The sequence below is a fragment of the Ursus americanus genome, chromosome 4 (genome assembly GCF_024610735.1).
Source record: "Ursus americanus isolate L20-20 chromosome 4, mUrsAme1.1.p, whole genome shotgun sequence".
NCBI classification, from domain to species: Eukaryota; Metazoa; Chordata; class Mammalia; order Carnivora; family Ursidae; genus Ursus; species Ursus americanus.
The window spans coordinates 97141675-97156993 of NC_142130.1; the positions used below are offsets into that span (position 1 = coordinate 97141675).

The 15319-nt window shown below is 55.1% G+C and overlaps 2 protein-coding genes across 3 annotated transcripts in view; one reads left to right on the forward strand and one right to left on the reverse strand.

Moving 5' to 3' along the window:
- Nucleotides 1–180: 180 nt before the first annotated feature.
- Nucleotides 181–3772, reverse strand: CSTB (cystatin B). The gene is made up of 3 exons (XM_045774186.2): nt 3592–3772; nt 759–860; nt 181–548 (listed from the first exon to the last, which is right to left on the reverse strand). Exons 1-3 carry the CDS (start codon nt 3655–3657, stop codon nt 420–422), a joined length of 297 nt encoding a protein of 98 aa, XP_045630142.1. The 5' UTR covers nt 3658–3772; the 3' UTR covers nt 181–419.
- Nucleotides 3773–13116: 9344 nt separating this feature from the next.
- The window catches only part of RRP1 (ribosomal RNA processing 1), a 35160-nt gene continuing 32957 nt past the window's right edge, over nt 13117–15319 (forward strand). For both annotated transcript variants that reach the window (XM_087861838.1, XM_045774175.2), the window contains exons 1-2: nt 13117–13852; nt 14971–15053. In XM_087861838.1, coding sequence (XP_087717964.1) covers nt 13720–13852; nt 14971–15053 — 216 coding nt within the window. In that variant the 5' untranslated portion in view covers nt 13117–13719. The remainder of the gene's footprint in view (nt 13853–14970; nt 15054–15319) is intronic.

Below are 15319 nucleotides of genomic sequence, written 5' to 3' on the forward strand. Positions count from 1 at the left end.
GGCTCAGCTCCGCAGGGGGCAGGGGTGTCCGGCCAGTTCCAGCCGGCATGTGACCCAGGAGGGGCTCCCCTGGCACAGCGGTCGTGCGGCTGTAAAACGACCACATAAACGCGTCCCTCTCACCTCTAGACGCTCCTGTGTGTGATTATGGTTTCAGATCAAAGAAAACACCCAAAGGAGTGAGTTCGTAAAGATTTAAAAATATGTATTTAAAGAGACTATAAGCCCTCTTTGAAAGTAATTAAGATCAGTGACTGTGCTGACTTTGTCTCTCCCGCCGGAAGTCAGGAACAGAGACACAAGACAGGTGTATGACATCCCCCCCAAAGTGGCCCCATGTAGAAACGACATTTGCTCTTGATCCCAGATGCGTTCACGGGGAACAGAACCACATGAACGGGCCCTCATCAGAGTGGAAACTAGAAATATGCCAGTTCGTCGTGCCTGGCTTTGTTGGTCTGATAGCTGGACAAGGCCAAGGGCTTGTTTTCGTGCGGGAGACTTTGGAAAACTCGAAGGTGCACAAACTCATCGTCGTCAACTTGAACCTGGAGAGACGGGGGGTGGGGAGGTGGGGGGTGGAAGGCAGGTGAGGGGCAGGCAGGACCTGTGACCACCCCCCCCCGCCCCTGCTGGGCCAGCCTGCATGACAAGAGGCCCTGGGTAAGGGTAGAGGATCCCTCCTGGTCATCAGCCTCCTGCTTCCCACCAGAGCCCAGGCCACTCTCCCGGCCCTGCCCCGCATGGCTGACACTCACCTTGATGAAATAGTTCCTCCCTGCCACCACCTGGCTCCTGAACTCCACAGCCTTAAAGGTGGCGTACTTCTTATTTTCCCGCTCTTCCAGCTGGGGCTTCACCTTGGGGACGGAACAGAACAGAGAACCTTAGTGGCTTTTCCTTCCCGCAAGAGGAGCTCACACAGCTTATTTCCCACATGAAACACTGAATTCCTGCGCCACGCTTCGCAGACTTCCTGTAACCCGACTGTTCTCTACAGCAGGGGGGGGGGGCCGTAGGCTCCCAGCTCTCCCCATAGAGCGCAGAAACAGTTCGTTCAGTCCACCGGTTTCATTGGTCATACTTCAGTAGATCACTGGCCCTTCCTGCTCTAGGACTATCATGGGATATTTTAATATCGACACCATTACAGGGCACCTGCGCGGCTCCGGCGGTGAAGCCCCTGCCTTCGCCTCGGGTCATGATCCCGGGGTCCTGGGATCGAGCCCTGTGTCGGGCTCCCTGCTCAGCGGGTAGTCTGCTTCTCCCTCTGCGGCTCCATCTGCTTGTGTGCGCGCGTGCTCTCTCTCAAATAAATAAAATCTTTAAAATATATATATTTTCACCATTACAACACTGTATGCAAGTTTACAACTGTTTTTAGTCTTCACACTTGAATGGTTTGTTTGAAAGGCTGTATGTAATTTTTTTTTTTAAAGATTTTATTTATTTATTTGACAGAGAGAGACAGCCAGTGAGAGAGGGAACACAAGCAGGGGGAGTGGGAGAGGAAGAAGCAGGCTCCCAGCAGGGCAGGGAGCGCAACTCGGGGTTCAATCCCGGGACTCTGGGATCACGCCCTGAGCCGAAGGCAGACGCTTAACGACTGAGCCACCCAGGCGCCCTGTAAGGCTGTACATAATTCTTTACTCTTAAAGCTGAGAAGTAAAACGTTTTCAAAATTTTAAACTGGATTTTATAATACACGTAAATGCTCTTCCATCTTACAGATGCACCCCGATTCCCTCACTGTTCCCTGTCTGCGGGCTTCGGCTGTTCCCGCGTGTCTCCTGTAACACAGGGTGCGGCACACGCCGGGCTGTGCAGTGAGAAACAGGTCAGTGCATTTTTAGAGGATTTCTTTAAGATGCGGAGCCTTTGGGCAGAAGCTGATCCTTGTCTTAAGTGTCAAAGAGTCATCATACTTCCAGCTTAATCCCGTTTTCCAAGGTCTTGGCCTTTTAGGAACTGAGCAGCTTTACAGGATACAAATACAGCTTTGTCTTCTTCTTTTCTTCTTCTTCTTCTTCTTCCTTCTTCCTTCTTCTTCTCCTCCTTCTCCTCCTTCTCCTTCTTCTTCATTTAAAATCTCATCTAGTTTAAATGTGCTCTAGCTGCCTCCTGGGCTGACAGCAGGCACTGCAGTGCGCGGACTTCGTGCTGGAGGGACTGACTCGTCCTGGAGGCTTGGAGGCTTAGACATTTCCACTCCACTGGCTGCAGGAGGCAGGCCCGTTCCTGGGAGGCCAGGGGCCCACCGTCAGTACACACAGGTGTCACCATGCCAGGCCAAACACATGCTGCTTCTGGGGCCTTCAGGGAGGTGCCCTTGCTGGGGACAACGGACAGAAGGCTGACTCCGGGCAGCACAGGACTGGTCAGCCAGCAGGGAGAAGGCCGGCCACCGTCCTGCGGCTCCTCTGGTCTCTCCGTGTCCCTGCCGGTTCTCAGGGCAGCGCCTGCCTGTCTCCCTGGCGCCAGTGCCTCCCTGCGTCTGAACACTCACCTGGAGCGCCCTTCTTCATGCTAGCCATGCTAGGTCTGCAGGCAACAGACTCTGCAGTTTACAAAACTGGGGGGGGGGGCGGGCGGGGAGGGGAAACAAGACCCACACAACAGCCCAGGGGTTCGGGAAGCAATCACCACTCCCTTCGCCTGCTTTGGGACTGGAGGCAGGAAAGCCCTGGGCTGCTGGTAAGAACACCGGAGGCGGGTGGGACAACAGGTGCTGTGCAGTCTTGATGGTCAGGCCCGGCCTCTGCCTGCACAAGGGCAGCTCACGACACCAGTGCCCACCGGGACAAAGATGGAGACCCCAGGTCAAGGAGAAGCCTTCAGGGGATCGGGCGGGGGCAGGGGGCCAGGGAAGGCCCCAGGACAGGACTGGGGGGCGCTCCTCGGGCGCTACAGAAGGTCTTCGAAGCAGGTCAGTCCCCGAGGGCTGTTCTTGCGTGCAGCCCAGAGAGCTCCCCTAAGGAGTCAGTACAGACGTGCAGGAGGTGGCGTCCCGCCTCTCTCCTCGTCAGCAGGTGGGCTGGCCGCCTCCGTGTCCCCCAGCAGCAACACGCTGCTCCAGCTCACTTTCCAACGCTCAACACCAAAGGAAGGAGCAAATGACCTTTTACACGTTCGGACTGCGCGGACGGGAGGGATCTCTCAGTCCCGGCAAAGCAGGAACCGCGAGGAAGGGCTGCGCCCTAGAGCGCGCGCCTGCGGGGAGAGCCCAGAGCCGCCCAGGCGGGGCTCGCACAGGGTCTCTGCGAATTCCTCATTTTCACAGGTCTCGTGGGGCTGAGTCACCGCCCTTCACCGCGGTCGGGTGGCGCGGTCCCCCGGGGCAGGCCGGGGCTGGCCGGGCGTCGCAGCAGGAGTCCCGGGCCTGCGCCCCGCTCTGGCCCCGAGCCTTCGAGGCCCCGACCCGCAGCCCGCCTGTCCCCGCGCGCCGCCGCCTGCTGCGGTCGCCGAGGGGGAAACGAGGCGGGCCGGCCCGGCCTCCGGCGGCTGGAAGGCGCTCTCGGGGCGACCCCAGGCTGGCACCTGCGGGCCCCGCAGCGGGAAGCCGGGTCCGGAGCCCCGCCCGCTCCCGCCTACCTGGTCGGCGATGGACTGGGTCTCGGCCGTGGCGGGCTGCGAGGCGGTGGGCGCCCCGCACATCATGTTGGCGGCGGGCGGAAGAGGAGCGGCGGGCGGAGCTGCAGCTGCGAGCAGAGGAGCGGCGGGCAGAGCAGCACCCAGCGGCCTGCTGTCCGCTCCGCTTAAAGCAGCCGGCGGTCACGTGGCTCGGGGGCGGGGCCGGAGCGGGGCCAGGTTCGGAGCGAGGGCGGAGGGCGGGGCGAGGGCCGGCGCGGGGCGGGGCCGGGGGCGGGGCGGCCGGCGGCGCTGGGCGGGGAAGGAGGACCGTCGCAGTCCTTTCCCCTGGGCGCGCAGCGGGCGGGCGACCACCTGGGGCCCCCAGCTGCCCGCACCCTGTGGGGGCCAGTGGTCGCGTGCTGTAGGGGCATCCCCGCACTGCGGTTTTGGTGTCGTCCTTCTCTGGCCGGTCGGGGCGGAGTGTCCCCACTGCAGGGGACCGTTGGGGTCAGGCCCCACATGGGGGTGGGGGTGGGTTTTGCAGGGGACCGTCTGGAGTCTCACCCTGTGCAGGGCTGGACGCAGCGTTTGGTGGGGTGAGGGGCGGGCCACAGGCAGGTGGTGAGCTGGACCTGAGGTGAGAGCTGCCAGGGGCACAGGGGAGAGGAGCCTGTGCACGGTCAGGACCTGCAGGAGCTGGGGACCAGGGCAGGAGGCTGTCGGGGCATCCCGGAGTCCAGGATCAGGCCCTGCCCGGCCTCACTCCCCTACGCATTCAACCACCCTGCATCCCTCATCAAGCCTGGCCCAGCACCCCACTTGTGCCAGCCCCTCTGGAGGTCAGTGTCCAGCAGGTGACCCAGAGGCACAGAGGAGACAGGAGATTGTCCGGGGGTGGGGAGGAGACCGCTCCCAGGGCTTCAGGCTGGGCTGGGGGGGTGTGGTCAGAGCGAGGGCTTTTGGAAAGGACTGGGTTAGGGCAGGATTTGGGTTAGGATTAGACAGATTCCACCACCCAGGGAAGGGGAAGAAGGGTCCCGCCCTTTATTCAGGGCAGGGGTAGGGCCCATGCTGGGAGCTGTCTGGACAGGACTGGTCTTTAGAAAGGCCCGGGCCTCTGCCACCCGTGGGCCACCCCTCAGTGGACACTGGTCCACCCCTCACTGGGTGCTGACTCTGAGGGAGCAGGCCCACCCTTATCTGTTGGTGGGCCCAACACGGAGCCCCAGCGAGCAGGTGCGTGAGGAGACAAGCCTTTGTTACCCGCCAGGGGCAAAGCCTGGTTTGTGTGTTCAGGAAGGGTGGGAGGTCAGGTGTGGTTGAGCCCTGGGGGGAGGGGAAGAGCAGATCGCACGACCCATTCACGACTGCATGAATGTGTGAGCCAGATTTGACTCCATAAAAAAATGGAAAACTCTACATAGAAAACAAAGCATCAGAAAATAATTGTCAAGATGGGGAAAAGAAGGAGATTCTCTAGTCTTTTCATGTCTTGACGCTCAGTGGGCTTTGCCCTCCTCTCCTTCCCCTCCTCCCTCTGTCCTGCTGTCCTGCCCAGAGGGTTTTGCTCTGTCTTGGAATGTGTTAAAAAGAAAACCAACAGGCCCCAAATGGAGCCACTTAGGCCAAGTCACCAAGCCAGGACTTCATCCCTGACCTAACTACACCCTCCCCCAGTTCCAATCTCCCCCAGAAATGTAGTCTTAACTGGCCAGTGAGGAATGCTCTGGAGGCCACCAAGGAGGTACCCTGTCCCTTGGGCCCTCTCCCTCCCCCAAAGGAAGAGGAGGGAAGCTGCAGGATCAGACCCCTGCTCTTCTCCCTCAGGGAAGGTGACCTTGCCTGAAACAGTCCTTTCTTCTGCTGAGTGTCCTGCCCCGTTTCTGCCTATACTATCCGTACGTTTTGCGCAGCTCCCCCAGCGCCTGTCCTGGATGGGTTGCTGCCCCATCAGTGGATCGTTTCATAAAGCCACTTAGATCTTCGAACTCACGCAGTTGGATTTTATTTTGTAACAGATGCCTCCGCGGGTCTGACGTGCGCTCTCCCTGCTGGCCCCGGCTCCTCGTGCGCTCACATTTTACAAATAGGAGGCTACACCCGGGCGGATAAGCAAAGCCCACCCAAAGGAGAGCCAGCAAACCCGGTTATTCCGAGCTGGCTGCAGCAACGCGGCCCCACCAGCACTGGGGGTTGGCAGAGACTCGCAGCAGGTGGGGTGGGGGTAAGCTTTGTCACGGAATAAAAGGAAGACTCCGGTGTGTTCCGTGGAGCCTGTGGGTGGGCTCACTACAGCTGGGCATCCTGCCTGATTGACCTCAGGGGCGCGTTTGGTTTTCTCCTGCTGACCTGAGTTAGAAGGGGAGGGAAGCTGGCAGTCACGGCCGCCTCCTGACTGGTCCAGGCCTGGGGCCGTGGAGGCCTGGGGACAACAGAGTTCTCTGGTCCCATGTCCATGGTCTGGCCGTTGACCCTGTGTGTAGACGGTCTCTCATGCTGTTCCTGAAGCTAGTGTTTCCTCCCGCCGCGGGTCCGGTCCGCACGGATGTTTGCCGGCAGCCTCAGAGAGCAGGCTCCGAGGCCAAATGCACGAATACAGATGCAGGCCCCCCTTCCACCGGCTGTGTGGCCTAGGACTAGCGGCCCAACACCTCTGGCCCTCTTTGTGGGGTAATTCATAAGCAATCTCAAAGGGTTTTGAGTTCCTTTAAGTACTAAGTGAGTTAATCAGTGTGAAATGTTTGGGACAGCATCTGAGCCCCAGGGCGAGCTGATAGTGTTATTGCTATGACTGTCTCTAATTAGCACACTAACTTAAATCTCTCCCATAATTAGCATTACGTTTTCCATCCAGAGGCCCCGGAAAAGGCTGACACTTATCTCATTCCTTGATACTCTGGGTTCTCATCTTGCTAGAGCCGGAGAACAAGACCAAATATCATGTCTCCCCACCGAGAGTCCTGGAGCCACTGTGGGGCCCCGGACGTCACTAAGGCCCGAGCTCCGTGAAGCCCCGCCCGTGAAGTCTCCGACTTTCCCGGCACGCGGAAGACGAGGGGCTTTTGTTTGAGTGTCTCAGGGTTCCTTCCTCCTCAGCAAGATGCTCAGCGACTTTGCTCCCCCTTCGTGCTCTTGGGCCGGTGTGCCCGCGTGCGACACCTGGTGTTAGGGTCACCTTCACTGTTACTTCCCTTCCTAGTGAAGATGAGCTGGTAACCGGTACGTGCTTAGTTGTGTAAATGTTCCATCTTTCCTTTTCTTTTTGATTTTCCTTTCTTTTTTTTAAGCGTTTCTTGAGTTTTCCTTTAATTAGCAGCAAATTCTGAAGACAATTTTTTGCCTGAGGGAACACAAGCACCGACTGATTAGCTCCAGGCCAGGCCACCTGCAGGCGCGACACACCAAGTGGACCATGGCTTTACATCTGATCCAGGGCCCTTGAAGCGAGCCAGCACCGGCCCAGGCAGCCCTGCACCCCTCTGGAAGGGCGGGGGAGCTGCAGAAATTGGGACGAGTCAAAGGCGGGGACGGATGTAGAATCTTAAGAGGCCCTTGTTGTAAACTAACTCAGGCAAAGGGCTTCCTAAGTGCAGAAGCCTCAACAGAATCAAGGGGACACCCTGGACCGGGCGGGGGGCAGTGGGCTCTCTGGGTACGCCCGGTGCACGTGCCCTGGGCGCGCCAGTGGTTCTCCCCGTGTCTCCTACTGGCCTGTGTCCTTGCCGGGCTCCCCTGCAGGCAGACGGGCGGCGTTGGGTCCGTTCCTCACCGTTGTTCCTGTCGCACACGAGGCCCTAAGTAAGTATTTGATTCTCATGCACTTCTGTAAATCCAAACAAAACCACAGTTGGAGCAATCGGTACCAGAAATTAAGGAAAATTCTTGGATGGAGAGAAAATTTATAAAAAGTTCTGTCCGGGAATTTAGAAGCACCTCAATGCCCAGCCCCTGTCCATAACAAGGGGCTGTGCCCTTGGGAGGAAGGGCTTCTCGAAGGGCATTTCCCCATTTCCCTGCTGTCTGCTCCCCCAGCTGCTTGTTGAAATGCCGGTTTGCAGCCTCCCCCTGGAGACCCCGGTTCACGGGGCCTCGGTGGGGCCCGGGCACCATGGGAGCTCTTGGCAGTAGCCATCCTGAGGGTGGGATGTAGGCATTTAATAACTTTGTTCCCTGTGATCCTCTGCATTTTTCTACAGTTTTATTTAAACAACTCTTTGTTTTTAGAAAAAATAATTATTTTATTTTGGAATGCTGCGTATTCTTGAGAAGTTAATAATGTCACGGGAAAATGCTAGGTATGTTATTGAAAAGCAGTTTCAAAACTGTCAATATAATGTGATTAAAATAGTTAATATATTAATAAATTAATGTGTAAACAATAAAAAAACCTTATACACAGAAGAAAACGAGCAGATATGTGCCAACTTTTTCCTTCAGACCATGAGGCTATGTCTGGCTCCTTCCTCTAACTTTTCTTACTTCCCTAATTTTCCTATTTCCCTAATTTTCTATAATAAAAAATTGAGAGCTTGAACACAAGGAAGAAGCCTATGTGTGCTCCGTGAGTGAATGAGTTTGAATCTGGAGAGAAGGTCTGCAGGCAGCAGCCCGGGGCTCGGGTGAGGAGGGTGGGGCCCCCTGGGCGGCACCTGGGACGCGGTCCTGGCGAGGAACAAGGGCTCTCACAGCCTCCCGGGCACCGTGGCTCAGCCTGCGTGTACCCTTGGCCTTGTCTCTTACGGGCTCTGGGCTGAAGCGTAACCTGTGAGCCCCTTTGCTCACCTACAAATGGCAAAAATCATACCTCCCTTGCAGCACTGTTTTAGGGTTTACTAAAGGTGGGTGTAAAGTCTTAGGGGCAAGTAGCCGTTCATGAGATGGCGGTGCTATTGCTGATTTTATCTTCCTTACCCTTTCTGCAGTGGGATCCATAGTGTCTCCCTGGAAGTCACGTGCACCCAGAACCTGGGAAGGGGATGTTAATTTGGAAATAGGGTCTTGGCAGCTGTCATGAGTTAAGAAAGGTCACTAGTGGATCAGGGTGGGCCCTAAATCCAATGACTGGTATCCTTATAAGAAAAGCAGAAGACACAGAGAGTGGGACAGGAAGGACAGCATGTGAAGACACAGTGACATGGGGGAGGAGGCCACATGATGAGGGGGCAGAGATTGCCTCAATGCAGCCCCGAGCCAAGGCCCGCCAGGAGCCTGGGAGAGGCAGGAAGGGGCCTCCCCTAGAGCCTGCGGACACAGGATCCAGAAACAGAGATTTTTCTACCAGGACAAAGATAAGTGGGTCTACATGACAGTGTATGGAAATCCGATGGTCCTAATTATTTGTGGAATAAATAAGCGTACTTCTGTTGCTACTCTGTAGCTAGTGAGTTGTCCACAGCTGTCCTTCACACTGTCACCACCTGACGCCGTCCTGGGCGCGGGCGGATACACACACACGGCTCTGCCTTCGTGGGGCAGACACGATAGGGTGATGTGTGTGCAAGGTGAAAAAGACACCCATTCCCCAAATTCCTGCCAGACTTTTTTTTTTCGTAATATTTAAAACTTTATACTGAAGTAATTTTAGTTTCCGAAGATAGTATCGTTTCTGTAAGCTAAATGTGAGCATGGTACATGAGCAGAAACAGCAGCTTTCAGAAGCAGGACAGAGTCTTGGTTTACAACAGATGAGCTGGCCCACACAACTGACTCACTTACCAGTGTCCCGGGAAAGTCATCTTTCTGGTCCGGGCTCCTCCCACACTGCTGAGCAGTCAGCTTCTCACTCTTTGTCTTTCAGGACCTTGATCCTTTTAAAGAGTACAGATCATCTTTTTTGAGGACTGATTCTCTTCGGGGCTTGGGCGATATTTCCTCATGATCAGGTTGAGTTTTATCATAAAGGAACGTGGGGAGCAGGGGCATTGATGGGAATCTCAAGGACAAGGCGGTCGTCCTTCAGCTGACTCATTCACGAAGCAGGTGCATGATGCGTGAGTAGCGGGGCCAGAAGTCAGGCTTTCGGTTGAAACAAAGTCTATGTGCAGTCATGCTGACTTAGACAGAAATCTTAACTGGCTCCCCTTGTCTATCAGGCCTTTAGAGAGGTTGGTTTTTTTCTTCTCACCGCAGTGATGCTGTGTCCTTTACGTGCATCTTACTGAGGGTACCTGGTACCCGTGTGTCTTCCCACTGGTGAGGTTGACTTCCCCTTTGAATAGAGTGCTGTCTGCCAGGGTTCTCCACCGCAGAGTTACTACTTTCCTACCGTAACCAGAAAGTACCTTCGAGGCTCTCTACATATCATATTTCCTATCATACTTTTGCCACTAATTTTAGTATCCATTGCTGGTTCTTGCCTGCAATGCGCACCAGACTTTGAAAAGTTTCCTAAAGAGGGGTAATTTTGCGTTCATAATAGAGCATATTTTGCATTCATAATTTATTCATTTATTTATTTGTTTAAAGATTTTATTTATTTGAAAGAGAGACAGCCAGCGAGAGAGGGAACACAAGCAGGGGGAGTGGGAGAGGAAGAAGCAGGCTCCCAGCGGAGGAGCCCGATGTGGGGCTCAATCCCAGGACTCTGGGATCATGCCCTGAGCTGAAGGCAGATGCTTAATGACTGAGCCACCCAGGCGCCCCTATTCATTTATTTTTAAAAAGATTTATTTATTTGAGAGAGAGAAGAGAGAGAGAGAGAGCAAGTGCAAGCAAGCATGGGGGTAAGGGGAAGAGGGAGAGGGAGAATCTCAAGCAGAGTCCCCACTGAGAGTGGAGCCCAACACCGGGCTTGATCCCAGGACCCCGAGATCATGACCCGAGCTGAAATCAAGAGTCAGATGCCCGACTGAGCCACCCAGGTGCCCTGCACATTTTCTTAAATTAGTTGATTTATTTATTGGTGGGCAGCAAAGCAGTGTTTATTGATTGATAGCAAAGTGATGGTACAAAGCTCCCGAAGAAGGAGGGGGCCCGAGGGCATCGCTCTGCACGTTTATTTTAGGTACACTGGATATGATGCAACTCTTTCATTAGCTGCTAGCATCCAATATGTGTTGTACTGTAAAGCATATTTTTAAAGTATATGTTGGTGCATTTCATTGAGTTATTTTGATGAAATTTCAGGTCACAAATCCATTATGTGTTTATTAAAATTGCTATTTTTTAGAATTTTATTTATGTATTTGACAGAGAGAGAGAACACAAGCAGGGGGAGAGGCAGAGGGAGAAGCAGGCTCCCCACCGAGCAAGGAGCCCGATGTGGGGCTCGATCTCAGGACCCTGGGATCATGACCTGCAGCAGCCCCTGGCCGAGAGCTTATGCTAAGGATATAACAGGAAAACACGTTTGTGACCTTGCGGGCTTTCGCGTAAAGGTCATAGCACAGCAGTGAGGAACGCCCAGCTCGCTCAGGGCAGAATGCTGCCCCAACCGAAACTTGATTGCTCTTGACAATAGCCCACGGGGTCCATAGAAACATGTTTAAGCACGGGCCTCACTTGCTGAACGTTAGCTCATCTAATCCCGTGACCTTCCCCGTGACGTACTACTATTCACTAGGACGTACTACAGATTCTTCCCTTGATTGTCTTTGATTGTTTATTGCCAATAAATTTGCAAGGTTGCAGCTGGTCCGGGCGATCGCACTCTTGGCGGTGGCTCACCTGGCGGTCGTCCCCTGCACCCACACTCTCTTTCGCAAGCTAACCTGTCTGCGCCTCGTCCTTCTCCTGAATCAGCGCTGTGATGCTGCGGGCGGTGTTGCAGCAATGACCTGAGCCTTAGGCGGGCGCTTCACCGATTGAGCCACCCAGGCGACCCAAACTGCTCTTTTCTTAGGCTTGGTTGTCTTCTGTCTTCTTTTTCCTGCTTTAGGACTGTTCCCAGCTCATCACGCTGCCCTTTGTATAGTGCACAAGTGTGTCTCTTCATTGCCGGACCTGGCCTTGTTCACAGGGTCACTATTTATAGATGGCACCTAAACAGTCGGTGAGAGCTCATTCTAAGACCAGTTTCTAGGGGCACCTGGGTGGCTCAGTTGGTGAAGCGTCTGCCTTCAGCTCAGGTCATGATCTCGGGGTCCTGGGATGGAGCTCCACATCAGGCTCCTCTGCTGGGAGCCTGCTTCTTCCTCTCCCACTCCCCCTGCCTGTGTTCCCTCTCTCACTGTCGAATAAATAAATAAAATCTTAAAAAAAAAATAAAACCAGTTTCTAAATTGTTTCTCAACTTTTTGTCATGAAAATCTCCAAAAACAGGAAGTTGGAAAAACAGGGCAACACCTGTGCTCCTGCCCCTAGGTCAGCCTTTGCTAACATTTTGCCATATTTGCTTATTTACTATGTGTGATTATTTAACTTCCAGACATCGGGACACTTCACTATTAACACTCTGCAGTTATTTCCTAAAAGTAAGGAAATTCTTCCACATCCGGTATTGGCAAACTACTGTCTGTGGGCCAGATCCATAACGCCACCTGTTCTGTTCTGTTGTTGTTGTTGTTTTGTTTTTGAGTAAGCTCTATGCCCAACATGGGGCTTGAACTCATGACCCCAAGATCAAGAGTTGAGAGCTCCACCGACTGAGCCAGCTGGGTGCCCCACATACCACCTGATTTTGAAAACAAAGTTTTACTGGCACACAGCTACGCTCCTCATTTATTGTCTATGGCTGCTCTTGCCCACAGTAGCAGCTGTTTGGCCCATAACTCTGAAAATATTCACCGTCTTACCTGTGTAGAAAAGAGTTGACTTAGTCCTGACTGCTCTCCTTAGAATCTCATTCTACAAAAACCCACTGTCACACCCTAGAAAAGAAACAATTATCCTGGACTATAATCTACACATAGTCTGTATGAAAGCTTTCTCAATTATTTCCAGAATGACTTTTTAGCTTTTTCTTTGAACCAGGGTTCAATCAAGATTTGTATGTTGCATTCCCTCCTCCTTTATACATTCATTCATTCAGTCCTCGTTTATGACATGAACTTTGTGAAGACATCAGGACAGCTGTCCGCAAACTGTCCCAGACCTGGGTTAATGGTTTTCTCATGCACTGTGGGTAGCCTTCCCCTACATCCTGAGAGCAGGGGTGCAGACCTAGAGGCTGGGAGAGGTTCGGACGGGACTGCCCCACAAGGGATGCTGGTGTGAGCCAGCGCTCTTGCTCCACTATAGATGCCAACGGTCACTTCTTATCGCACTTTCTTGAGACACCGACAATGGCCAGACCGTTGTAATCACCGGACCGGAAAAGCCCGGATAGCAACGGAACACCTGGAAGGCCACATGCCACATGTCCCTTCCCCGCCCACGATCGTGGGCTGAGCGCATACAGAACCCACCCGTGATCACGCACTCTCTGCCCGCTCTCTCGCACGTACCCCTGACCCTCTCTCTAGAAAACTCTCCGCGTCCATCTTGCGGGGGGCGGAGAGGTCGGCCACCTCCGCCGGCTGCCGGCACCCAAACTAAATCCCTCCCTTTCCGTTTCCCAGACCCGCCTCTCTTGCGTTATCTGCTTCTCCTGGGAGGAGTTCATCCGAGTTTGTCCGGCTTCTCCTGGTCCAGGCCCCTCAAGTCCCGGGAGGCAGCGGTCGGCCGGCCGGCGCCAGGGCTTCCGTTCCTAACCCGTGAAGTCAGCGGCTGTGACAGACCCTTCAGTAGCACCGGGGCACGGGTGAGGGCGCCCCGGCCACGGCGGGCCGGCTGGGGCGCAGCTGAAACCCGCCCGCGCCACCCTGTCCCTCTGTCGTGGCGTCTTCGGATGACTTTCGCAGAATGAACGGCTCATGGGGGGCCGCACAGGGTCTTTCTCCGCTGCTAGCACTCCTGCCCTGCTGGCGTCCTGTGCTGAGAGCCATCCCTCACCGGCCGGGGTGAACTACAGTCCCCGAACAGTCAGGCGCACGCTTAATGACCGCTCTTAATCACGAGTGTTCAGAGAGAATACACACGGGCACAACCAGCCGACGCGGCCATTACCGGGCCCGGCCGCTAGGCGGCGCTGCCCGAGGACCGGGAGAGGCCGTCGCGCACGCGTGACGTCACGCGCACGCCCAACCGAGACCGGCGCAGTCTTGTGACGTCGCATGCGCGCTCCGGTGGAAAGACGTGGTCGTGGAAGCCCAGGGGTCCGCGGCGTTCGCCATGGTTCCGCGCGCGCAGCTCCCACCAGAGATCCAGCTGGCCCAGCGCCTGGCCGGAAACGAGCAGGTGACCCGGGACCGGGCGGTGAAGAGACTCCGGAAATATATCGTTGCCAGGACTCAGCTGGCCGCAGGTTGGCGCGGGGTTGGCGGGGCCGGGGCGCCTTGTGGGGCCGGGACACTTTGCGGGGCCGGGCCGGGCGGGGGGCGCAGGGCGGCCAGAGGGCGGCGGAGGCGCTGGTTGTCGGGGGTGGTGGTGGGGCCTCCGAACCACGTGGGTCCTCCACGTGGTCAGGCCCGTGCGCGTGGGTCCTACGAGGGTGCCTCCCACAGCCCCATCCCCTGCCCCAGGAGCCCTTGGCGCTGCCTCCCTTCCCCCCCACAATCCCCCGGGGGCCGGCATCCTCTTCTGATCGTATACCCTGCTTTCCCTGCTACCCGCTGTTTGGGCGCTCGGAGCGGCATTTGTTGCTGTTGGCAGTTTTCTCTTCGTATAATTAGTGGGTTGTGGTCTGAGTTATACGGCAGCGGAGGCTCCGCCGGGACAGAGGACGTGCTTCTAGTGAACTGGTCACTCTGACGCTGGTTCTGAAAGTGTGGCCCCCATGAGCTGCGTCAGCATCACCCGGACATCTGTTAGAAATACAAGTTATGAGTCCCATTCCAGCCATAATGAGTCAGAAACTCTGGCGGTTGGGCCAGCAGCCTGTTTTAAGAAACCATCCAGGTGATTCCCATCCTGGTGCTAAAGTCTGAGAACCATTGCTTCAGGAACAGCGTGCCAGACACATAGTTAGGACCTCCGTAAATATTTCAAGTGATTTTATATGCCTGTGTGTCTTACTAGTTTGAATGAGTTAATCTTTCCTTTTAAAATGTGAAGCATAACATAGAAAAGTGCACAAACCCCAGAGTGTAGAGCTGAATGAGTTATCACCAGCAAATCCGTGCAATGTTCAGTGTCCAAAAGTGGAATATGGTGACTTGGATATGGACACTTGCAGATTCTTCGTGTTGATTGAGTAACGCAATGGCCCTTACCTGGGGGAATACTTACAGCCACAGGCCCAGCAGGTTCTGAGTTGAGAGGGTAGAGGAGAGGGAGGGGAGGGCCTCCAGGAGAGGGGAGGGCCAGGTATGTTTCCAGTGAGAGCACTTTGATCTAATTCAGGCACTCACGTTTCTGTAGCTTTGCTCCTGGCACTCAACAGTTGGGTTTTGCTTTGTCTGAGTGGTGCTGTTTTTGGCGCAGGTGGTTTCACCCATGATGAGCTGCTGAAGGTCTGGAAAGGACTGTTTTATTGCATGTGGATGCAGGACAAGCCGCTTCTCCAGGTAAGTGTATGAGGAGGTAGCAGAAGCAGCGGGAGCAGGAGCATCCATGGGGGACAGATGGGCACGTGGTTGACCCTCATTTTAACGTAGCCAAAGACGCTGAGTGGAGTTTTATAGGTTTGACACTTGACCTGTTTGTGGTCAGAGGGCCGAGGCCTTTGGGGAGACTGTGTGTTTTGCTGCTGAGGTGAGCACCGTCATGAAGGGTGATTGCTGGCATGAGTGTGCTTCCGAGGTGGCAGACAGCGCTGACACGGGGGAAACTG

Bases quoted from the DNA above. Each gene is read 5' to 3' on its own strand.
- CSTB (XM_045774186.2), bottom strand. From the start codon at position 3,657: ATGATGTGCGGGGCGCCCACCGCCTCGCAGCCCGCCACGGCCGAGACC. The intron at 861-3,591 runs GTAGGCGGGAGC...TCCGTCCCCAAG, and splicing joins CCCAGTCCATCGCCGACCAG to GTGAAGCCCCAGCTGGAAGA. The intron at 549-758 runs GTGAGTGTCAGC...CCGTCTCTCCAG, and splicing joins GGAGGAACTATTTCATCAAG to GTTCAAGTTGACGACGATGA.